At 35.4% G+C, this 25959-nt stretch overlaps 1 protein-coding gene across 4 annotated transcripts in view; it reads left to right on the top strand.

Moving 5' to 3' along the window:
• Positions 1-25959, top strand: part of Cop1 (COP1 E3 ubiquitin ligase) — a 138919-nt gene that overhangs the window by 36320 nt on the left and 76640 nt on the right. For all 4 annotated transcript variants that reach the window (XM_038349193.1, XM_038349192.1, XM_038349195.1 and 1 more), the window contains 3 exons: positions 757-816; positions 2073-2149; positions 14379-14436. In XM_038349193.1, the coding sequence (XP_038205121.1) occupies positions 757-816; positions 2073-2149; positions 14379-14436 (195 nt within the window). The remainder of the gene's footprint in view (positions 1-756; positions 817-2072; positions 2150-14378; positions 14437-25959) is intronic.

Here is a 25959-nt window from a genome sequence, read left to right as displayed (position 1 = left end):
TAGAGGTAAAAGGTCTTTCTAGTGGTTGGCTGTTTGCTTTTCTGATCTTAGGTTGAAACCTAATATCTCTCTCTCTGGGTTTTTATTACCTGTGCTACAAGCTTAGTGTATAATGAAAATTTTTAGCTATTTCTATTGATTAGTCATCTCTCAACAAAATCTAAAATAAACTTTTAATATGATAAAAATGATAATATTTGAGATACTTGTATGTTCTAGATATATGATAGTTGCAAACATCCTAAATCTCTGGTATTAAAGAAATGTTTCAATATACATGCAAATTTATGTTGTAATGGGAACACTATAAAAAGCCAAATATTTAAATGTTTTTATTTAAATGCTTAGTTTATAGTTGCTTTGAGGTTGGTTGAACCACTATCATACTAATAAAGTTGGTTACAACATGTGCCTTTAAAAAGCAGTCAACTAAATGAGGAAATGTGAAAGATTTTGGATATCTTGTATTTTTAAGTAATTTTATTGTTATTGTTCATTTTTATATTTTTATTGTAAAAATCAGTCATTGTTATTGTAAATAAATATAATATTATGTTTCCATATAGACAAGTATCTTTATTTGAATGGTAACATTCAAATTTACTTCTGATTTTCTTTTCTTTCAGTCCCCTTATTTTTACTCTTACTTGACAGTTTAGTATCCTTTTTTCTTTTATTCAAATCTAATTTTTTTTCTCATGATGCTGAAATTGTGGTTTAGATTAGAATTTTTTTCTCCATTTCTTTAATCTACAGCAATTGGAACAGATCCAGAAGGAACTAAGTGTTTTGGAAGAGGATATTAAAAGAGTGGAAGTAAGAAATCGAGAAATTCTCACATTTTTCATAGTTTTACCTTCATCTTAATTGACAGTTCAGCTGGTGGTACAGGGGGACAAAGTCTGAATACTTTTTTGAAGATAAATTGTAATCTTAAGTTTATATTGACATTTATTGCTATGATTCTTGATTAAATGGAACAAAATTTGTTCAGTTTTCTATTTGCAATCTAAATAATTTTCTACTAATCCTTCATTATTTTCTAAAAATGACTTACCATTTCATTCTTTTATTAATTTAAAAATAATTTTACATTTCTACTACTTATTTTTTATTAGATACTAATGATAATTTGGTGATTTAAATAAGATGTCAATATTGTTGGAGTTTATTATAAAATACAGATTACTTCTAGAAATTTGTTAGGATATTCATAGACTATTGTGAGTTGAGGTCTACATTTGGCTACATTTAAATTAGTGTGCACTTATTTACACACAATTTCCTTTTGCTGACTTACAAAACATGTCAAAGGATAATAAGTATTATGGTATTCAATGGGAACTCAGTATCCCTTATGTTTATATTACCCTGTTTGGCTATTTTTTGTGCTAAGCCAAAAATAATTTTACCTTTTTATGTGCCTATTAGTTTATATTTTCAAATTTGCTGTTTTTCCATGAAATAAAATATTGCATATAAGTAAAAAGGGAAGCTAATCAATAATATTCAGTGATATAATTTATGTGATCATCTCTGATCAGCCCCTTTCCTTTGGGTTAATGAGCAAAAATTATAATTTATGTTCTTATTAAAGTCAGTAATTAATTCAAGAAGTGTTACTCTTATTATATGTATATTGCTTTAGAGAGTTTTTTGTCATTAACTTTAAGATTTGAATGTTGTAATCTAGTCACTGTCCCAACATATTTATGCTAATATACATTAATAGATCATCACCTGCATTAGTAGTCAGTTCCCTGTGTATAGAATATGCTGTATGTCCTCTCTGGATACTTCCTTTTGAGTTTTTCTGCATTCAGTGCTTTAGTCAGAAGAGTATTTAATGGGACTTATAGTCCTTTAACACTAGGAATAGCTTCCTCTTAATTTCAGATTAACTTTGCTTTTGTACTTTATGGAAAGGAATCTTTGACAAGTTTGGTTTTGAAGACAGAAAGGGACTGATGAGAACCTGGGCCTAGAACAGAATATATTGCCATATACTTTTTTTGAATTATACAATTTTCTGTTTGGAGTGTATGTAATAACTCAAATAATTACAATTTCAGGAAATGAGTGGCTTGTACTCTCCTGTCTGTGAAGATAGCACAGTGCCTCAGTTTGAAGCTCCTTCTCCATCACACAGGTACAAAGCTTCACATTAGTAATTGTTTGGGATTTTGTATTATGTGTTCATGGTACTCTAGTTCTCAGGAGCCTTTTTAATGCAGATGATGAAACCATTGAGAAATGAAACACAGGTAGCCAATGATCCCTTGGATTAAGTTAGTGTGTAGATGTTACAGTATTTTAAATTTTAAGATGGATAAAAAGTTTGGTGAATTTTTTTGATGTCTTGTAAATTAATATTGTATCTCAAGTCAAAATTTAGAAACATAAATTGTTAATATTAGTGGAAATGAATAAAAAGCCTTGGTTCTGGCACATGTATTTAAATCCCAATACCCAGGAGGCAAAGGCAGGAAGATCTTTGAGTTTGAAGCCAGGCTGATCTACATAGCAAGTTTCAGACTAGCTAGGGATACAAAGTAAGACGTGTCTTAAAATGATAATGATGAAATGAAATTTTAAATCTTTTTTTTCCCAACTCACTGTATTTTGGGGCTTTGGTTACTCTGCCCATTTTTTTTTTTTTTTTTTTTTTTTTTGTCTTTTAACCAATGATGGCCCTGAGTAGCTCAGGCCTTCTTAATTTATTCAAGTTCTAATGCATGAAGTCTAAGCAGTTTCAAATCATTTTTTAAAATCATTTTGAAAGAATCATTAACATTTATTAATTTTAGTTTCTCTTCTTCCCCTTCAGTTAACGCCATCGACCTTTTTTTTTATTTTTTTCTCCTCATTTTTTTTTTATTAAAAATTTCCATCTCCTCCCCTCCTCCTCCCTCTTCCCTCCCCCTCCCTTCAAACCATACCCCCCACTCCCTCCCTCTCACAAGCCAAAGAGCCATCAGGGTTCCCTTCACTATGTTAGTCCAAGGTCCTCCCAACTCACCCCTAAGTCCAGGAAGGTGAGCAACCAACTGACAAGGCTCACAGTGAGCCCGTCAAGCTGTAGAGTTCAGCCCATCGCGGTTGTCCTTGGTTTCTCAGTCCTCCTCCACCGTCAGCCACATTCAGAGAGTCCGGTTTGGTCCCCTGTTCCATCAGTCCCATTCCAACTGGACTTGGTGGTCTCCCGTTAGATCTTGCTAACCGTCTCAATGGGTGAACGCACCCTCACGGTCCTGACTTCCTTGCTCATGATCTCCTCCTTTTGCTCCTCATCAGGACCTTGGGAGCTCAGTCCGGTGCTCCTATGTGGGGCTCTGTCATTTTCTCCATCCAACGCCAGGTGAAGGTTCCCAATGAATGATGGATCTTCTGGTAGACAGTCAGGTCTCCTTGCTGGCCAAGCAGCTCACTGACCAAAGGGCCTACCTTTGCTGCAGGCAGGCTATTGAAGCAGGGGACCTCCCACTGACCTGGGTGCACTCAATTCCCGGCTGGGCTGTGGGATTTTGTGGCCCCAAAGGCGGGAGGATGAAGGGGGTGGTTTTCTGGGTGCAAGCTGGGAAGGGACAGGAAGAGAGAGGCAGTATCCGGGGAGAATAACCCCTGCAGGAAGAGCAGGAAGTGTGTGTGGGGGGGGGGTGGGGGGGGGGGTTGGGGATTGTCGGTGGTCCCTCTCCGGGCAGCTGCCGCGGTTCAGGCACTAACTCACCCCAATGAATGATGGATCTTCTGGCAGACAGTCAGGTCTCCTAGCAGGCCAAGCAGCTCGCTGACAAAGGGCCTACCTTGCTGCAGGCAGGCTAATGAAACAGGGGACCTCCCACCGGACTGGGTGCACTCAATTCCCGTCCCGGTACCCAAACAGGTTGTGCTGTGGGATTTTGTGGCCCCAAAGACAGGAGGATGAAGCGGGGAGGGGGGGGAGTTCTGGGTGCAAGCTGGGAAGGGACAGGAAGAGAGAGGTAGTATCCGGGGAGAATAACCCCTGCAGGAAGAGCAGGAAGTGAGTGGGTGGGGGGATTGGGGAATGTCAGTGGTCCCTCTCTGGGCGGCTGCCGCGGTTCAGGCACTCACCTCACCCCAATGAATGATGGATCTGGTAGACAGTCAGGTTTCCTTGCTGGCCAAGCAGCTAGGCGACAAAGGGCCTACCTTGCTGTAGGCAGGCTATTGAAGCAGGGGACCTCCCACTGACCTGGGTGCACTCAATTCCCGGTCCCGGCGCCCAAACAGGCTGGTCTGCCCAATTTTTAAATGAGGGCATTAGAAAGATGTGTTAGTTTAAGTTCTTCCTGAGTCTTTTATTATGATTCTCATGGGTTAGCTTTTAAACTCAGAATCTTTCCACTATAACTGACTTGCTTCCCAAGTGCATAGTGCTAGGATTACAAGGTGTGTACCTCATCTTTGCCTTTCTCCTCCTCCTCCTCCTCCTCCTCCTCTCTTCCTCCTCTTCCTCCTCCTCCTCCTACTCCTCTTCCTCCTCCTCCTCCTCCTTCCTCCTCCTCCTCCCGCTCCCCCCCCCATCCTCCTCTTTGGTTGTGTGGGTGTATGTGTGGATGTAGTGGTGGATAGTAGAGGCTGAGGTCTTGTTAGCTGCTTGGATTAGTTTCAGACCCACAGTCCTTTCACCTCATCATTCAAAGGAGCTGGGATTTGGACACATATTACCATGCCTGACCTTGTATTCTTATTCTTGTTATCTTGGGAGATGGAAGCTTGAGGATTAGTTCAAAGTCACCCTTGTTTTCATAGCTAGTTCAAGTCCAAGCTAAGTTACAAAACACAAAGTGTTTCACAAAACAAAAATAATTAAAACAAACTCCATTTTACAAATTATTAAAATCTTACCATCTATATGCTTTATTACAGCAGTAATTATATATAATTATGTAGCTCTTGCCCCATCTCCCTATAATTTAGAATAATACTTAGTTTTTATTTGACTTTTATAGAATAAAGTAAATGTATATGATACATTATGCTGTAAATTTATTCCATGAAATATGTGGTATCTAAATTTTTGGACTTCAGGGTTTTATGTCTAAAATAGTCGATTAAGAACAATAGCCACCTTGTAATTTACCGTTTTCTTACCAGTTTTTAAATTTCTTTACAACAGTCCTAATGAGGGATATTGTTATCATTAAGCCTATCACTCACTTTCTGATATATGATGTCTTAGATAACAGGTGCGCTCTCTCTCTCTCGCTCTCTCTCTTCTCTCTCTCTCTGTGTGTGTGTGTGTGTGGTGTTGTGTGTGTGGTAGGGACATGATAACTCTTAGTACCACAGACATTTCAGTAGCAAACTTGGCAGTTCATTCCCATGGTCATGTCACTCAGTTTAACAGAAATCATTTATTGACTACTATAATACTCAGTCTATTAGATTTTATTGAGTCTTGAAACTTAATTTATTGTTGAATGTCCCTGATTGGTTAGGCAGTATTTTTGTATGCGAACTTTTTTTGTGCCTTTATGGCTTTTGGGTGTGTATATTGAGGTTAGCAGAGATGCTAACAGGCAAATGTAATAACAATCTTAGGAGTCCATGACATAAATATGATGCTTTCGGAAGAACAGTTTAGCAAGCTAGATGTTTGCACGAATACTCCATTTCTAGGTAGTTGGGCTTTCCCAAAGAGATAACAACTGATGGAGTGAAAGCCTAACCATGTTGGAAAATGTTTTCAATGTCCTATGTGAAGAGAGGGAGACACTTTATGTCATTCCTGATTTCATACCCATTGGAAAGCCTGGAGAAAAGCTAGAAAACTTAAGAAGATGATGAGACCTTGGACTATGATTGATGATGATTGAAAAGGAAGTTGCATGAGCTTGGCATGGTGACAACTTTACACCTGGTACTGAGGAGGCAGATTCAGGTGGATCTCTATGAGCACAGTGCCATCCAGGACAACATAGTGATACCCTCTCTCAAAATCAACAAAACTCCCCAACCAACAGCAACAAAATAAACAAGTACACAAGGAAGTGAGAGTGAGGTAGCAGATCTTGAACAAACTCAGGAATACTGAGCCTAGGGATATTACAGAAGGACTAGAGGTGACTTACTTTTACTTATGCCTTGCCTCTAATTTGATGCCATAGGCATGAGAAGACATAAATTTTAAAATGAGTATAGAAAATGCTTTTTAATTACTTGTTTTATAACTTAATAGAAGATTTCAGGTCAATTATCCCAAATTTGATTGTATCAAGCAGACATAAAACACTGTGTGAAGACACTATGATAAAATTGTAAATATGACAGACCCTCAAGACTCACTCTCTTGATTATGCTGTCTTGGGATGGAAAATAATTGCGTCAGTAAATTAATCATTCTTTTTAAAATACAGAAAGTAGAAATTTTGGACTCCAAGAATTTAAAATCCATCGGAATTCATTTACCTCAGAAATTTTAATGAATATTTTTGGTATAGTCATTTCAGAACTTTTATAAATTGTGTGTGTATGTTACACACATATGTGCATGGATGCAAGTGCCTTTATGGAAGCCATGGGAGGATATTGAGTGTCCTGCTCAATCACTTCAACCTAATTCTTTGGAGTCACCATCTGGAATCTGGAGTGTGCCACTATTCCCTGTATTCTTCCTAGCACTGGAGAATGTAGGTGCATGGGATCACACTTAACTTTTTATGTGGATTCTGGGGATCCAAACACATCCTTGTACTTGAACAGCAAGCACTCTTACTCTTACATACTGAACAGATGTCTTCCTGGCCTTATAAAAACAACCTTTTGATTTTTGTTATAAATGTTGTCACTGTCCATTAAAATTCCGAAGTCTGGAGTTGTGAGTAAAGAGTCCTTATTTCAGTCTTTGTTAGTAAAAGTCAAGACCCTGTTCAAAATACAGGATTTTGAGCCCTTGTTTTCTTCTACAATTCATCATATCTGAAAGAGATCCTAAAGATTTAAAAACAGACCTGGAAGTCAGATGGTAAGGATATCACTTTAGAAAATAAACAAGCATTGTTTTAGATGATTGCAATATCTAGATTCAGATTTGTTTGAAACTAGCTCAAATATCCAGTGTTGAAGTTTAAAGATGTTTTCCAAATACTTCATTATTTTAGAGAAGGGGAATAGGTACATTAATAATTTTGTATAAAGTTATATATTATTTGATCTAATTTTTTTTACCATAGAAAATGCTATAATTTATTACACTCACTTAAAATTCACACACAATCAACTTCAATCACTTCTTGATTACACAGTATGAGAAATGTCTACCAAATACCTATGTGACACCACATTTGAAGAGCCGTATACAAGGATGATAATTATAGGATGAAATAATTACATTAATTAACCCAGTTTTAGTTTCTCACATTTTTTTCTAATTTAATACCATTTTAAGATCTTAAATACAAGCAGTTACTTTTTAAACATCCAGAGTCTTAAATTCTGCATTTTTTTTTCTTTGTGCACTGTCATGGTTTTATTGTAAACATCATGCCTGTTTTGAAGGTACCTTGCTTAGATGTTTATTATACCCAGTAGCTCTCTGAAGCTTTGCTTTCTAACATCTTCTACAGAGACAGCTGTGATGGTTGGTTGTTGACCGCTTCCTTCTTTCCTTCTTTAGAGTCTTTTACCATGTAGTCTTAGGTAGTTGATAATCTAGTAGACCTTGTCCATCCAGCAGTCTCCTATCTTAGCTTTCTGAGTGCGTGGAATTATAGGCTTGTACCACTAATAGGGCTTTTGTCTGGTCTTTAAACTCTATTATAGCAGTTTACTTTGTAATTCTACATTCTGGTTAACAAATTCCTTTAGACTTGAATATTGATCATTGCTATTTAAGTAAACACGATATAAAACTGGAATGTTGGACATGTTTTGGAATGCCTTCAATTCAACCCTACATATAGATTTGTTTTGTTATTATTTTTCCTTCTTGGGGAGCTTGTATTCTCTAAAAACATACCCTTCTTGGGTTTATAGTGTGAATGTAATTTATATCCTTTAGACCTGTCTAATAGTTCAAGAACCTGACAGAGTCCTATGTATTTTTCTTATTTTTGAATCTTGTAAGCATAAGAATTTAAGGTTAATTAGAATTAATGTTTTAAAATAAATGTAGTGTAGGGTTCTCTACTGATATCTATATACCATATGTAGCCTGAATCTAGTCTCCGATAGACTCAACATCTCTGATAATTAACAAAGTTTAATTACTGTAATCAAGTTCCTGGTGGATGGATAGATAGGGACTAGATTTGCTTTGGGGAAACAGTGGTTATGGACAAAATTAGAATACTTGTTCACTGATGGAGAACAAGGGCTAGCTGAGCTATGGAAATAGCTCCTGAACAAGAAGTTCCACATATAGAAAGAAGGGAACAGTCTTAGGTGAGTGTTCTCTCTTTCGTGAGGAGACACTATAACCCATAGCAACTCTTACAAGGAAAAATATTTAATTGGGGCTGGTTTATAGTTTCCAGAGGCTCAGCCCATTATCATCATGACAGGTAGCATGGCAGCAGGCAGACAGTGCTGGAGAAGTCACTGAGAGCTATAATCTTATCCACAGTCCATCAGAAAGAGAGAAATACGAGACACAGATGGACCGGGCCTGGCATGAGTTTTTTCAAAGCTCAAAACTCACCCCCCAGTGACACAGTGTCTCTCATAAGCTATCCTCCTGATCCTCAATCCTATCAAAGAGTTCTACTCTCTGATAACAAAGCATTCAAATATATGAACTTATAAGGGCCACAAGCCACCATAGGGTCAACGATGTTCTGTGAAGAAACCCTGTCTCTACCAGCCTTGATAATGAGAGAGATGCCAGGAAACCATGGGCAATTTAAGAGAAAACCCTACAGTTTGCATATGATCCAGGATATGCTGTTATCCCCATTAACAAGGTTAGAAGAGACATAGATGTCATGCTCAAAAATTACCTACAGAGAAAAATCAATAGCTGCCTATGATTTTTTTTTTCATTAACACAAACAGATGCTAAGGTTGTATGTACTCCTTGATGCTGCACATAAATAAAGCTTCTATGAGAGAGAAGAAAACACTTCCCCTCTTCTAGGGAGCTTAATACTGTACACTCACACAAAAGGGAAAGAACATACAAGGGACCTGTTGTTTCCCCAAAGATTCCTGTACTTATCTGTGAGTTTCTGTGACTCCCTACTAAGTACTCAAAGACCAGAAAGCAAACTCTTCCTTTTATTTCATTTCATGCTTAGGTAAAATTAAGTTTACCACCTGTATTTAAAATTGCTAGTCAGCAGTGCTAAAGCACTGTTGTTATTTTTAAGGTAAATGAATACAAAAATACAAACACAAGAAAATGAATGCTCATTCCCTACTGCCAGCACTTTATAAATGCTGTTATGACAAAATCAAATATATTAAATGATTTTGTTTCTGACCACTTTACCAAGATATCAGAAGTTACATGACCCTCAAGTTAGTATCAAGCAGGACACTTAAAAATCTATCCACAGTTTCACATGTACAGAGATATAAATCTTGTTCTTTTCTAAATCAAGCATAGTGATCCAAATGAAATGTTAAAAACCCGAGAGCACTATCCTTTCTGGATTCTAACCCTAATTAGACATCAGAGGTATGCCATCCTACTTGAAATTAATGCTGCAAAAATGATTTTGATATTTAATATATTAAATCCTTTTGTTACTCAGTTCACAAATTGTTTACGTACAAGTATACAGGTATAATATTATTTTGAAGCTTATCCTCAAAGGGTAAAAAATCCTCATTTTGTCAATGTGGTATAATTTAGTTTTTTATGTTAATAAACGATATAAAGATGATCTTAACAGTGTAGTACATTCTTTAAGCATTCAAATTAAGTAGATATTTTAGCCAATACCTGATAAACCAGCAATCTCTTTTACTGTTGAAGCTGCATATTATTTTATAGTGTATATATTTTAAGTGTTTCAATCTCAAGTTACTAGGCTGTTAGAGAACTACAAAAGTCTCTTTAGAAGAAACAAACTAGTGTTTGTAAACTCAGAATGGAACCCTATAGCTTCTGTACCTGATCAGATAGATTTGAAAGCTTCTTGCACTTTTCAGATTCGAGCCATTAGAGAGTACTTTTTTTCTGTGTTATTAGTGAAGATCTTGATCCTGGTAATACAGAAATGGGGTGTTAGGAAGCAAAGCTACACATGGTAAAAACTGACTTAATGAAAGAAACTTCTCATGCTGTTGTCCACTCTATATTTTCCACCATGTTGTCTCTTCCTTACTCAAGTACCATCAATTTCTTCATCCTCATAATCACCCTATCTTAGAGTCTTCCTTATTATTTGGGAATTTTCTTCTAATTTCTTATAATCAATTTGTTATAACCCTAAAAGTTTATAGCAAGCATATTTATCTAATGAAATTGTCTTCTGTGAATTACAAATAAATGGAAATGGCTATAGTTATAAAATAGTTAAGTCCAGCACCTTTTGTGAGGCGCTAACTATTGAAGTGTTGTGATGGAAGTAGATCGTCACCACCATTCCTTTGAATGTATCCTTTACTTCAAAAGGAGGAAAAGTGCTAGCCTGAACCTGTTTTCACCTTCAGGAAATTTCATCATGCCTGCATTCACACCTACCAGCAGTGAGTTTCACCTGAAGGAAACTGTTCTGCAAATCTAAAAATAAATATTTAAAATAGTTTGCTTTCTTTTTCAGCTTCAGAATTATTGTGGCATAACAGATGCTTTAAAAGGAAGTATAAATATTAGGTTCCCTGCTTAGGGTATGCATTATAAAACTAGAATGCTTTCTTATCATGTGTAAGTTAAAAGAGAACAGGAAGGTGCTAAAGAAATAATTTTATAATATTCTAAATGTAATTTTGTGTTTAAAATCAGGTCTGTCCTGTCATAGAGGAGAACTATATATTCAAAAGTTGAACTATCAGACTTACAGCCATGTTATCTGGCAGCATTTTCTAATTTTCATGGGTTATTTTATTTAATCCATTTTATAGTTTAAAATATAGTCAACAAGAACAGAAATTTTCTTCCCAGCATCACGGTAGTATACAGCTGACATCCTAATTCAGGTATTCTTACTTCAAAGACTATAAAGAGGACTGTGCAAACCATACCAAGAGCCGTGTTAAAAACAATAAGAAGTTAGGAGAAACTTTGTATTCAAATGACCAAGCAGTGACTTTTCCAAAGACAGATCATTTTGGCAATTTTAGTTTATCTATTTTAGAAATATGCTTTAGATTCACATTTTGTCTCTGTAAATTACCCATTAGCAAGTTTAGTGTGTATGCCTATTCATTTTATAGATAGGATAATAAGTCGACTGATGGGATTGTGATAGCACATTGGAAGTGAGGAGAGTAATGTCTGGACATAGGGAACAGTGGATGTTAGTTGCTTCTGTTGCTGCAGTTGACAGTGTAGTCCATTATTTGGAGTAGTGATTTGTTTCCTGCTTGTATAATTTAATGTCTAAGGAATTTGTAAAATGATGAAAATAAATGAATTGTGAAAATAGTTTTATTATCTTTGGAGGTGTCTGCTAATTTCAGTCTGTGAGAATTTTGCTGGTCAGTAATGAGATTTACTATTTGATATTAAAAGTATTTAAAATATTTATGTCAATTTATTTGTTATAAGGAAATGCTTCAATGATCATATCATGAAGTTTTTTTATAGCTCCCTAAGATTTATTAAGAACTAAACTTTATTTCTATATCATAATTAACATGCACATGTATCATTAGTAGTGGTCTAATTTTACATGCATTCTTGCCATGTTTTGATTTGTTCCCATTGTTTTAAAATCCAGTGTTGCCTTATATTTCAGCCTTTTAGATTAACAATACTATAATTTAGCTAGTTGATATTATATATTTAATCATTTAAATGTAAGCTATTTTTTCAAACAACAGACTAGTCTAAAATTAGTATAGCTATTATGTTTAACAGAAATGACATGTTGTTTATTTTAGCTACTTATTTATTATTGTAAAATTGTTTATGGGAAAAAGTCTTTCTTGCTTTTTGAAACAGCTTGTTATGATAGTTCTGTGGCTCCTAGTTACTATTTAACTGAATGTATTTGTACGTTTTCCTCCACATGCCTTGATTCTTAGGACTGAATCTAGTTCCTCACATGCTTTGCTAGTCAACAGCTACTGTACTGCTGAGTTTCACTCCCAGGCCCCCATTTTTATTTATATTTTTATTTAATTTTCTCGTTCTCACCAGCAGAAACATTAGAAATCACCATTATATTTTTTCTCAACTTAATTAAAACATATTATCATAATTTGCTTTTAGTTACTATTCTGAACATTCTCCCATGCCTATTTTTAATGTCCTTATTAGTTTTTTAACTATTAAAGTTTTAGTATTTACATAAAGTAGTTGATAATTCTGTTTCAAATTAGGTGGCAATTTATTTTGGCCTATATTTGTTGATGAAATAGGTAAACTAATAAGGGATTTTTTTTCTTACTCTTTGTTTATAAATTATAAAGTCCTTAGCATATGTGGCACATTGTCCAACCTTTTTATAAATGGTAATGTCCAGGGGTCAGTACTTCTTGTGTGTGAAAGGGTGTGGGATTGTAGCTGTGTGGTGTGTGCACAGCAAGCAGGTACTCTACCCACTGACTTATCTCCTCAGCCCCTCAGCCATGTATTTATTAGTGATATAGAAATGCTAGGAATTGCTTCATTAGTAAGAAAACATGTTTAATACAGGCTTCCAGCTGTAGCACCGGGATGTATTTCCTCAGCCGTTAGTACCTGTATGAAGAAACCAAAAATTGCATGTGTTCCCTCCTACACAAACACAGAGATCCATGGCTATAGGGAATGCACACATTAATTATATTCCATTAGAAGAAAGCAATTTGACAAGTTTCATGATTTAGCTAAAATATAATTCTGTAATTCCTTCTTAACTTCCTACTTCCAGCTCCCCTCATGGACTCCTCCCAGCCTTTCCCATTATCTCTCACTCCCTCTCAAATTCATGGCCTTTAAAAAAATATTACAGTTATACGTATGCGTGTCTGTAACTAAAATCCACTGAGTTTATCTTGTGTTCATTGAAGTCCTTAATTGCTTATCTGATACCAAGAGTCCATATATTCTTGATATTGTCAATAAAGATTCTTGGCTGTCTGGCTGAACTTACTAAACAAATGGCCTGGAATATAATGAACTGAGACCTGTGTAGACCGTAGAAACTGTTAAGTTTTAAAATCATATGGATATTCTATATGATTTATCATATTTCTAAAATGTGAGGGGTTTATGCACTTTTTTATATTTCATTTAGCAACTGTTTGCTGTTTTTAATATTGTATATTTTAATATTTAATATTGTTCAGTTTCACACTTCTGTATCATGCTGTCATCTTTAGTATATGTAAGAAACTGCTGCTCAGATAAGAATTGTCTTCCCAGAGTAAAGTTATTTGCTGCTTAATAAAAATCCAAACTCCAAAAGTACCTCTCAGAACCTTTAGGTTATTTCAAGATAAAAGTGATTTATGATTTTGGTGTAAGCCAATACTCGTGCCTCTACTTCAACTTTCCCTGTTCTGGGACTCAGGCATTTATGAGCTGTGGTGCTTGAGTAACCTTTCAATTGTTGGGCCTATTTTGTTTAAAGATGGCAGAGAAACCATAGCAATGAAATAGATAAAGAAATAAGAAAACTAGCCTGAGTTCTAAAGGTTGTCTTAAAGTTAAATAGGAGAAGTGTTAACCACGTGAAAAACAACATAGAAACCAGGCTGTATCTAGGACAGAGGAAACTAGTAATCGTATGGGTGTTGGGATTTGAGAAAGACTTCTGTCAGTTTAAATTTATTTATTCTTTGATAGTTTTCTTTTACCAGGTTTTGTCATGCCACTTGGGGGGCTGGAAACTTAAATAGAGATAGTAGTCCTCATTCGCCTCACTGGGCAATGAGGAAAACTGAGTGATTGCAATGGCTCAAGAGCAAGTGGCCAACTGAATGCCATAACAGGCTTGTTAACTGTTGCCGTCAAGTGCATCTAATGTTTTCCCAGTATTGTAATACTCTTTTTCCTTAAAGTTACAAACCTTACTAAACCATTTGGAAATGAAATTAAAAGTATGTGCACAGTGGCCATATTTTTTTTTTCCCATTTCATAACCTTTCTTGATAGTATGTTTAATGGGCCCTTTGATGCCTATATTAAATGATTAGTAATAGATGTTTATTTAAAATTATAAATTAATGGGTTATAAATGATAAATTTTAGATCACCTTTTCCTGTTACTAAAATAATGTAAATACTGAAGTTATAATATTGTTCTTTCTTCTTTTTGCAGTAGTATTATTGATTCTACAGAATACAGCCAACCTTCAGGTTTCAGTGGGACTTCTCAGGTAAGTTATACATGTGACATATGTTTGGTGGTACTATGAGTGGTAAAATTGTAAAGTAATACATTGTATTATTTTATAAACTAATATGTTAGTTACTACAATACTTCTTGGATAATGACATACCCCTTTTAGTAAGACTTAATTTTTTTCTGTTTTTGAGACAGGTTTCTCTGTAGCTTTGGGAGCCTGTCCTGGAAAACTAGCTCTTGTTGAACAGGCTGGCCTCGAACTTAAGAGTTCCGCCCTGCTTCTGGCCCTCCAAGTGCTAGGAATTAAAGGCATGCACCCCCACTGCCAGGCTAGAATTTTTTTTTTCTTTTTGATATATACCAGAATTGCTGCCGGGGATTTTGTGAGTTCGAGGCCAGCCTCATCTACAAGAGCTAGTTCCAGGTCAGGCTCCAAAGCCACTGAGTAACTCTGTCTTGAAAAACCAAAAAAAGAAAGAAGAAAAAACAAAAAACAAAACAAACAAAAACCAGGATCACTTCCTTATTTGCTTGTCAATGGTAGGAATTTTTAAGAGGTGTTTTTAATATTGGGGGTTAATGTCAGACCTTAAGAAAAAGAAATATTGTCAGGCATTGTTTGTCTCAGGGATAGGGAAAGGTAGAATATTAATTCATTGTATAGCATTATATTAAAACATTAAGCATTCTTAGAGTTACATAGACTAGAGGTTTGAATAAATAAACAGTAGCCCCATCTTTACCCAATTAATTGTATGATTTTTTAACATATGGTGTTCTTCCTTTCTAAGTATTTAATTTTATTTCATATATATTTTGTAGTTTTTTCTTCCTGGGTTAAGGTATAGACACATATTACCTATGGTTATTCAGTGTATGTTTCTTTGAAAACATAAACTTTAAAAAAGATGCTGTCTTTTGTAATCATAATATAATAGTAAAATTTCAGGAAGTGAGCATTAATAGTATGCCATTTAGATCTGGTATTCGTAGAGAAAGTGTTTTTTAAAACATAAATTAAGTGTTTTTAATGCTGACTTATTTATATATTTATGTAGAAAAGTTATCTTTCGTAAATGAAAACTCTCAGAACATAGATCTTTCGGGGTTCATTCTCTTCCCGAGTACTTGGATAATTACCTGTTTCATAATTTTGAAACTACTTAGTACATCTGTTATCATCTTCCTTTGCAATCTTGCATTGACCTGTTTTGTTAAACCCTTTTTGTTCTATTTTGAGACTAATGAAATTGCATCCAGTACTGTGTGCCTGTTAGGCAAACGTGCTACTGCTAACTCCTGTAGCACCTTAACTTTTAAAAAAAATATAGTAATAATACTTATTATATAAGGTTCATAGAGTGACTTGTATCTCTTTATAGCTATTGAAACATTTGACTGGGTGTTTTTATAATATATAGTTAGATATGTTAGTAGAATTTTTAAAGCTACAAAAACTATAACAATTTGATTAAGGAAAGCCGATCCTGAGTCTGGGCACTAACTGGTTTAGTGTTTGTAACAAGGCTTTAATGCTTTCCTTTTGAATATAATTTCAACAGGCTAAATATCAGACAAGGCTGTCCTATGTCTTTAATAACGTCAAGCAAACAGCGCATTATTCCACAATTTCAGGCACTTATGGTTGCTTTACAGAAGACAGAAAATAACAAACACTACATTTCCTAAGTAGTGCGAACGACTGCTACTTCACACGCCATCCAGATTAGTGTAAATGGCTGCTGCCTTTCACCCAGTACACCTCACTGCACTCTTCTTTGTTCCTCTTCTGCACTTCTTGGTTTATTGCTTGCTTGCTTGTGGTTATGGGGCTTGAACCCAGGGCATCTTGCATGCTGACTTAAGGAAGAAAGTTTTTAGCTATTATATTATACCCCAACTCCACTTCTGAATAGATAAGATTTATTATGAGAAAATTTATCCCACATAATGGTTTTACTCTGATTATGAGTAAAATTAAACTTTCTGAATGCTCCTATACATTTTATATGAGCCTTAATCCTATAGATTGTTTTTGACACTCTTTCCAGCCAACTCTTACTTTCTTTTGGCAGTAGAATTATGCATGTCTGTGATTGGAGGAATGTGAAAAGTTTAGTTGGCGGAAAAAAGAAAACGTTTTCATTATACTATGTTATAGCACTATTTTGGATTTTCTGTCAAATTCCATGGAACTAGGAAAAGATAAGCAGAATCTAGTAGAAGAAGAAGATATTAAGTAGTTATTCTTCACTTTTGATGGTTTGCCACTTTTAAATCTGTGTGATGGCTTAAAAGTAATGTACTATCAGTTAAAACCATTATCAGAATCTTGTTGATTGATCCTTTCTAGGCAAGCGAATATAGTGTTCTCCAGTGGCGCTGGGCTAAGACAACAGACCACAGCTCTCTTTTAGGCAGCCAGTGAGGTGAACAGGAAGTAGTCTATTGGATTGTTTGGTTAAATTTTGCTTTTAATAGGCCTAGAAGTATTAAATGCATTTTTACAGTATTTTGAGTTTATAATTTATCTGGATGTAAAAAACCTTGGATAAGTTGAGAATTTTTATGACTTTAATAATTTTATATCCTTACTGGCATGTAGTCAAAAGACTTCTGGTACCCTGAGCATTGCATTAGTATCTTTCCAGTCCTTACCCACAAAAAGTCCTGTTGAAGCAACTTTGAGGAGAACAGGATTTATTTTAGCTTACATTTAGGGGGATTGAGTTTATTGTAGTGCATATAACCTGCCAGTCGTGAAGCAGAGAGATTATTTTTCATCTGTCCAGAGGATGTGGGCTCAAGCTATGAAATCCAAACCTTCCCAAACAGATCCACCAACCTGGGACTCAAGCATACAGATAAGAGGTTATAGTGGATATTTCTCATTGAAACTACCATATTCTATCTCTCCCCGTAGTCTTTAACAGTCTCATGATTGTTCAAAAGTCTGAGACTAAAGTCAATCTCTTCAGCTCTGACCGCTTGTAAAATTAAAACAAAAAGCCAAACCCACAAATTATATACATCTTATATACAATTGCACAGAGTATACCTTCCCATTGCATTAGAGAAGGGTAAGGACATAATGAAGAAAGATGGAACAAGGAAGACTGAAACTCAACAGGGAAAAGCGTGGATCTGACAACTCCAGGTCAGTATTTGGCAATTTGGTTTCAAAGGCTTACATGGACTCTAGTCCTACAGCTTTGCTGCAGAATCCAGCCTGTTAGAAGACAGGGCAACTATTGGGAATAAATCCTACTGGAGTTTCATAGACCGGAATTAATGAATTCTCAATTCTCACCTTTCATTTTCTTGTTAGTGGTGTTTGAGGCAGAATTGTTTATGGATCTCATACTGTTTTCACCCTTGGCATAATTTTTTTCTCAGCTTCTGAGTTGCTGGGATTACAGGTGTGAGCCACTGCTCTTGGCCTTTCACTTTACTTATAACAGTATATGAGACAAAACTAAAATAAATTGATACAAAGTATCCAAAAAAGAGAGAGCATAAGCTTGGCAAATATGAGCTAAGGAGTATAGCAAAAACAAAACATAGTATAGACCAAAGTAGAATTTAAGGAGAAACTTAGGGTATACGTTCTCACATTTATAAAGGTGTTTTCTTGCCCAAAATAGCACTGCCAGAGTTCTTTCCATATACATATTTTCTTTTTGGTGGTAGCAAAAGTCTGAATGTTCAAGTCTCTTTTGTAAAGTTTGTAATGTGTGCTTATGTATATCAACCATATACTTTAGACCATCTTTAGATTACTTAGTTGCAATAGTTACTACAATGTAAAATACTTGTTATTAGTTACTAGAGTATATTGTTTAGGGAATAATCTTTTTGTTTTTAACAAGGTCCACACATGTTCAGTATAGATTTTCGTTTTTCAAACTATTTTCTATCTGTAGGTGCAGAACTTGATAATGTGAAGGGTCAACTGTACCTTGTGCAGTGTTATAAAGAATTAGAATGAATGTGAGGGAAATGCTGTTAGAAACTAAAGGAAATAATTAGGTAGATTTATTTCATAATTAATTTTCATGGCTACTTCCCAGCGGGTGGTAACACTGTAACCTAAATACTACCTGCATTTTTTAAGAAATAAACTGGTACATAGAACATTGATCAAGAAAATGTAGCTAATAAGAAGAGAAAACTGAGGTTTTAAACCAGGCATATGACTCAGATCGTGTACAGTTAAAGAATCACTCATTTAATCATTGTTTTTTATTTGTTTGGATTTTAAGTACCTGGTATTTACAAAGCCCTGTCATAGGTTCTGAAGACACATCATTGAGCAAAACCAAAACACAAAAATTACTATATAAGCAAGTTTCTAATTTAGTTGGTAAAACAATTAATTATATAAACAAAGATGTCTCTGATTGGAAAGGAAGTGAGGAGAGTAAGTTATCTCACTGTCTTTGGGTCTAAGCTCTAAATACAGGAGCAACAGATGAATAAAAAACTGTTTAAAAGAACCATGTCTGGTCCTGAGGATTAGTTGGAGAGGAATGAAACAGAAGAGAGACAAGTAGAGAATGGAGTCAGGAGTGTGTATAACGTTGAGTACTGTGGACATGGTGCCTCTGGTTTTATAAGTATAAACGCTTTGCGTACTTACTGTAGTGTGGAGCTGCGGGCTGCATTCCCGGCCGACTCACAGCCGCCTGGCTAGCTTGTGCCCGGAAATAACAACACACAAACTGTATTCATTTAAACACTGCCTGGGCCCATTAGTTTCAGCCTCTTATTGGATAATTCTCACGTCTTCTTTAACCCATATTTAATAATCTGTGTAACACCACGAGTGGTGTCTTACTGGGAAGATTCAGCATGTCTGACCTGGCGGCTGGCTCCATTGCGTCTGTCTCAGAGAGGAGAGGCATGGCGATTGTCTGAGCCATCTGCCTCACTTCCTTCATCCTGTTCTGTCTACTCCACCCACCTATGTTTTGACCTATCAGACCAAGCAGTTTCTTTATTAATTAACCAATGAAATCATCAGATAGATAGAAGACATACCTACATCAGCTGTTCTTCATTAAAAGGCTATTTCATTTATTTTTGCCGTTGGAAAACTTAGCAAAATGAATTGATTCCAATCAGGATATATCATGCCATCTGCACTCAATAACTAGAATCTCATATAGAGTGTACTGGTGTAATTTGAAGACACTAGATTTCTGTGAGTACTTTAAATCATAGAATAATTTAAGATAAAAATACCAAAAGGGGTAGTCATTGTTTTTATTATCGATTTAAAAAATTATGTGTTTACTGAAGGAGTCAACAATAGTGTATAAGTACAAAACCCAGTTTTTCTAAGAAGGACCCACATATGATAAATTGAAATTAGTTATCATTGTGATTCAGGATAAATTAAGTCAGTACAGATTAGCATGAGTAAGAGTAGCAGTCTTAAATGTATAATTTTAAAAATGCATATAATATTAAAATAAGTAAACAATCATAAGACAATTTAGATAGATTAATGGACTTAATTATTAATTTAATTGGTTTCTTCTAGCAAATTCCCAGTAGTAATTTCATATGTGTACAGAGGATGTGATCAATTAACTTTAAAATTCATAGATAAAAATCAATGATTCTGTGCTTAATATGAACAGAATACTTACCCAGTCAACATAAAAGAATACTGTTACTAAAGAAGCAAAACGAAAATTAACAATTTAATGGAAGTATCATTAATAATCTGTGCTAAAGGAATTTATGAAGTAGTGCATAAGGAAAGATCGAATATATGTTGATTTGATAACTAGAAAAACATTTGATAGAAATATGTCTTGTATTTACTTGTATGTACTTAATAAGAATCCAGATCAAATACATAGTTGTTTAAATAGAAATGGTGAAATATGTAAGCATACAAAATCTAGAAACACAAACAAAATATAGACCCATACTGGAAACATCTTCAGTATGTTGTATAAAATATCTTACTTGCTATAAAATGTTAAGAAAGAAAAGAAACAGCTCTGATATTTATAGTTTTTTTTAATGCAAACTCTCAGTAGGGTTAAACATTCTGCGAAAAGACGTGATTAAAGAGATAAAAAATGCCTGTGTTCATGGCATCTGCTATAAGTCTGAATTTTCTAAAGAAGAGAGAAAATCTCGATTAATACATGGTGCCAAAGAAGTCCTGCATTAGTTCCTACTGACATCAGAGAGTTCAGAATGAGAAACCCAATCAGGAATCATTTGAGATGAGGGACATTCTGAGAATCACATCATTAGTTGATAGTTTCTGTATGAACATCATGAATATAGTTAGACAAACTCAGTCACTGCACTTTATCTAATACAGTCAGTTGCCTATAAAAACAAGATGGATGAACCTGCTTTTCAGCAGAGCATTTTATAGTTAACTTACTGTATACAAGTAAGAATACATTCCAAACTAACAAAAATATGTGGTAGACTATAAATATATATTCTAAGAGCAGAGTTGTTAATGCTGTCAGCATGAAACATTATATTTTCATTATTAATTGGCTTTGAGACAGGGTCTCTCTATATGGTTTCAGCTGATCTGGAACTCAGTGCATAGACCAGGCAGACTCAAACTAACAAAGACCAACTTACTTCTGCCTTCTAGGTGCTGGTATTAAAGGCATGAGCCACCACGCATGCCTAACTGAAACATTTCTTAGAGCAGAGGGAATAGAAGAAAATTTATCCTGTGCCAAATATGAATGACCATGCCCTGTGTACAAAGATGTTCCTGTGAAGAAGTAGTTATACAAACTTTTTATGTCACGGAAGAATGTCATGAATCGATGCACTTACTAAGTAACATAAATAGAACATCAGATCAGCTATGGTGCCAACTCCAAAATACCTCTGCTAATAGCTTTCAGATGCTGTTGGGCTTTGGGCTTGGAGAAAGCCAGCTATCTGCTAAGTTTATGCATTCTAAGGTATGCCTGATGATGGAAAGTGTTCTAAGCATCATACTGTAGGTGAGCACTAAATGGCTATTAAAATGACTAAATGAAAATAGTCCAAGATAATTTTGACTCTAAATTTACTGAGTTTCCACTTTCTACTGTCATAAAATTCTAATCAGTCAGTCTTCAAAATAAGTGTGGCTTTTCCTCCCTGGGAGTTCTATTTTATACTGTCATTAATGTTGCGTACTGTATACAGTTACCTATGGCATACATTTGTACAGCGGACAGCACAAGAGGTTGTTACTAGTCAGCAGTGCTCAGATATGGGAGTTGTATGTTAGCAGTAGTATGACAGTTGAAACTCTTCTGCTGTTAGTACTGTGGAACCAGCCATTATGTTTCAAAGCATTCTTAGGTATAATAATGACTGTATCCTTATTTTTGCATGGCTACATTTGTGCTCCTAGTCATGCATGCGTATTTGTGTTTGTGTCTGTAGGAGAAAGGGTAGACAGAGAAGAAAATGGAGTTGAGTTGGTAGTCTATATACATATGGTAATTGCTAGAAATATTTGAGTTGATAATTATACTCATGGGAATCCTTAAAGAAATGATTTGAAGTGCTACATAAAGATTGATAATACTTGAGATGGCTCAACAAATAGGAACACTTGCTGCTCTTCCAGAGGCCATGATTTCCCATGTCAGGTGGCTCACAGCTGCTTGTCACCTTGTCACCTGCAGTTGTAGGGGATTCTAGTGCACTTCTCTGGCCTCCATAGACAGCACACACATGCAGTATATATTCTTACAGGCACGTAAGTCATAAAATGTAAATAACCTTTTTAAAACGGGGAGGGAAGAAAAAAAAAAACGGGGTTGTAATCTAATAAATTCTGGAACATAAAACATGACCAGCCATAGTAAAATAAGAATTTAAGAATGTTATCCTATAATTACAGAGGTGCTATACACATAAAAAATTTAATAAGTGAAATAAAGTTTTGAAATGCTACCATGATTAACAAAAGCCAGAAATGTTGACCTTTCTGTAGTATAGGTATTCCATTCTATTAATTATCTGGATTTTTTTTTTTGCTTTAGAATTTTTTATGGCTCTGTATTATGAGTAAAATTAAGAGATTATTATTAATAATCAGAGGGACTTGTATTTTTAAGCTTAAATTGAATAGCCATTTTCTTATTACTGCTGTGTGTGTGTGTCTGTCTGTCTCTGTGTATCTGTCTTAGAACTGTTATTCAGATTGTCCTGACATTCACTGTCATAACTTATTCTAACCTCATATTCAGAACAGTTCCCTAGCTTCAGCTTCCTAAATGATGGAATTACAAGCCTGAGCCACCACCATTCCTGGTGGAAAAAGGGGGGTGGGAAACTACCGAATGGCCCAGACGGGCTTAAAAATCACTGTTAAGTTTATTTGTCGTGTATCTTTCCATTTCCTGCGAGCTCTTAAATAGTTCCTGAAGACACTGGCCTTTTGAGGGGTGTAACTTATTTGTTAGGATATCTTTTAAAAGTAAGCTCCCTCCTGTTTCTCCACCATAGTAGTCTTTGTTCTTCACTCTTTTGTAAAGTTTTCCAATTCATTTTATCCTATGAGTTTTAGTACTACCTTATTTAGCTCAGTAAAGAACATTTGAAGGGAGTGAGGACAGACAGGGATATTTTTTAGTGTTAGATTCTCTGCTTAAGACCCAAAATTTGACACACGCGCGCGGGCACACACACACACACACACACACACACACACACAGAGAGAGAGAGAGAGAGAGAGAGAGAGAGACTTAATCAAGACCCTGCCTTTACATTAGAAACTATCCAAGAGAGGGCTGGTGGATGATTTTATTATGGTGCTCATGTTTTGGGATGTTTATTGCTAAGAAGTTTAAATATTGAAAATTTACTTTAAAAAATACATTTTAAAATTGCACTTAATTTGAGATTATCATGGACTAAGATATAATTGTAAAACAGAAACTAATATATTTGTACAATATAGAGGTCTTAAATAACTTATGCTAATTTTCTTTTATCTTTTCATCTTAATACGATTTATTTTTCTGATAGTTGCATGGGTATCCTATGAAATTTTCATTTAAATTTGTAGAGACATGTTCCTATTGGTTTTGTCAACAGAGATAAGTTATTCTTTAGGACCTTCCCCAAAGCAATGTGCCTTACCCTCTCTGAAGAGTGGATGGGGGTGGTGTGGAGGGGAATTTGTAGGGAATGGAAGGAAAGGAGGGAGTGGGAACATGGATTAGTATATATAACAAAAAAGTTATCTTTTTTAAAAAAATATTAAAATAAAGGAAAAGAAATGAGCATTGTGTTCCATAGTAAATTATGTGCAGAAGGGAACAGAGGCAGTTCTACAGGTAAAATGAGAAAGGCTACGCCATTTGTCCTGAAATTACTATCTTTGACTCAAGGTCAATTGACAAGAATGGGATTGACCCAAGCCTGAACAGGCAGCTGCTAGGGCTTATTTCTTCTCTCTCCCATAAATAATTTTTGTTGTGTAATTTAGGGGTTTTATTCAAATTGTGATTCTAGCAGTTTTTTGTGATGCAGTCAGTGATGCAGGAAAACCTCTGAGTGGCTTTCCTGGCTCTCCTTCTTGGGGTTTGACAAAAGAGTTTTGATTTACAATTTTAATGTCTCTATTTTCCCTGCATTTATTTCCTCCTGTACCTTTTCCTTCTTACGCAGTGCTCTTTTCCTTGCTCTCTCCCTTTCTCTCATAATCTTCACCTGTTGTATTAAGATTTTATTTCTGTAGATGCCCCTGATCATGTTGAAGATGTTTTCTTCTATTTTTTACAATTTTTAAAATTAAAATATAATTGTATAATTTTCTTCCTTTTCTTTTCTCCTTCCAGTCTCTCCCGTTAACCTCCCTTGCTCTCAAATACATGCCTTTCTTTTCTTCATTTATATTCCTAAGTGTATAAATATGCCCACTAAGTCTGCATAATGTTACTTGTATGGATATGATGATAGATAGGACTGACCACTTGGTTTTAAAGAACCAATCTGAGGGTTTTTTTCTGCCTCTAATGAGGGAGAAGGTTGGCAAATGTCACTTAGTTTTCTTTTTTTTTAATTTATTAATTTATTTTTTTTCAGTTAGTTTTCTTGTTTTGTCAAAATAACTAATGAAAACAACTTAGAGAAGGTTTCTTCTCTCTACCACAAACCCCCTCACATTTGGATGTCACAGTCTATTCTGGCATGGAGGGCATGGTGGCCAAGAGTGAAGTACCAACCCCCAAAGGTTTTTGTTTTGTCTCTTGAGGCAGGATCTCTTGTTGAATAGGTTAGTCTGGATGGCCAGTGAAGCCCAGTCCACCTATTTCTGCCTTCCCAGCAGTGGGACACCAAGTGTGTTCCACTGTACACAGCTTTTTAACGTGGCTTCTGGGGATCAAACAAATCACCATGTTTTCACGGCAAACATCTTACCAATTCAACTATTTTTCTCGGTCCCTGTGGGGGGATATTTATATTTACCATTTTCCCTCTTATTCAGTGCTTTCTTATGAATTGTTATTCTTGTTCCATGGTAACATCAACTAACTGAGAGTAAATTTAAGTACACTTACTTGTAAAGTGCTTCATACATATTTCCTGCTTCATCACAGAATAATAAAATAGTTTGTATACAAGGGTCCAGGCATATAATAAAGGCTACATTTTATGATCTTAGTAAGGGCTAAAGAGGTGAATCCATATAGCTTTGGTTTAGAAGAGTAGTTCGTAGAAGAAATAATTATTTTTGGATATGTTGCAGATTTGGTGCCTACAAAATCACTATAGGATTGGGCAGTGGTGGTGCATGCCTTTAATCCTGGGAGGCAGAGGCAGGCGGATCTCTGTAAGTTCGAGGCTAGCCTGATCTACAAGAGCTAGTTCCAGGACAGTCTCCAAAGCGACAGAGAAACCCTGTCACAAGAAACAACAACAACAAAAACAATCATGATAGGGATTTGAATTGAATGTTTTCGAAGTATGTTGAGGGGTAGAAAATTATATTTAATCTTTTTCATATTTCATTTAGCCGATGAATCTCTCCCATTTCTTTTTTCTTGTTTTTTTCCTTCTTGCTCTGGTTTTTTTTTTTGTTTGTTTGTTTGTTTGTTGTTTTTGGATACTTTGGAGACAGTCTTCTGTAGCCCAGGCTAATCCTTAAACTTGCTATATATAGCCAAGGTTAACTCGGAACCACTCATCCTCCTGTCTTTTCCTTTTAAATACCAAGTGTACAGGTCTTGGACACCACTGTCAATTTTATGTGATACAGGGAGTGGAAACCAGGGCTTTGTGCATGACAGACGAGCACTCTTCCAGCTGATCTCTATCACCTTCACATCACTGTTTTAAAAAGAATGTTTTATTTTTATTTCCTAATCATTCTTTGAGGATTCCCCCCCACACACCCCCATGTATTTCCTTGAAAAGAAAAATTGGAAGTATAGGTCTGAGAATTAGAGGTTTCCACCATTTGTGTTCACTTTAAGATAACTCACATTTGAAAGTCCATAAGTAAGCATTTGGCTATTCTGTGTAAGAATGTGGATTACATGGAGTTGTAAGT

The sequence above is a fragment of the Arvicola amphibius genome, chromosome 12 (assembly GCF_903992535.2).
Source record: "Arvicola amphibius chromosome 12, mArvAmp1.2, whole genome shotgun sequence".
NCBI lineage: Eukaryota > Metazoa > Chordata > Mammalia > Rodentia > Cricetidae > Arvicola > Arvicola amphibius.
The sequence above is the reverse complement of the archived record's forward strand: the minus strand, read 5'-3'. Positions and strand labels throughout refer to the sequence as shown.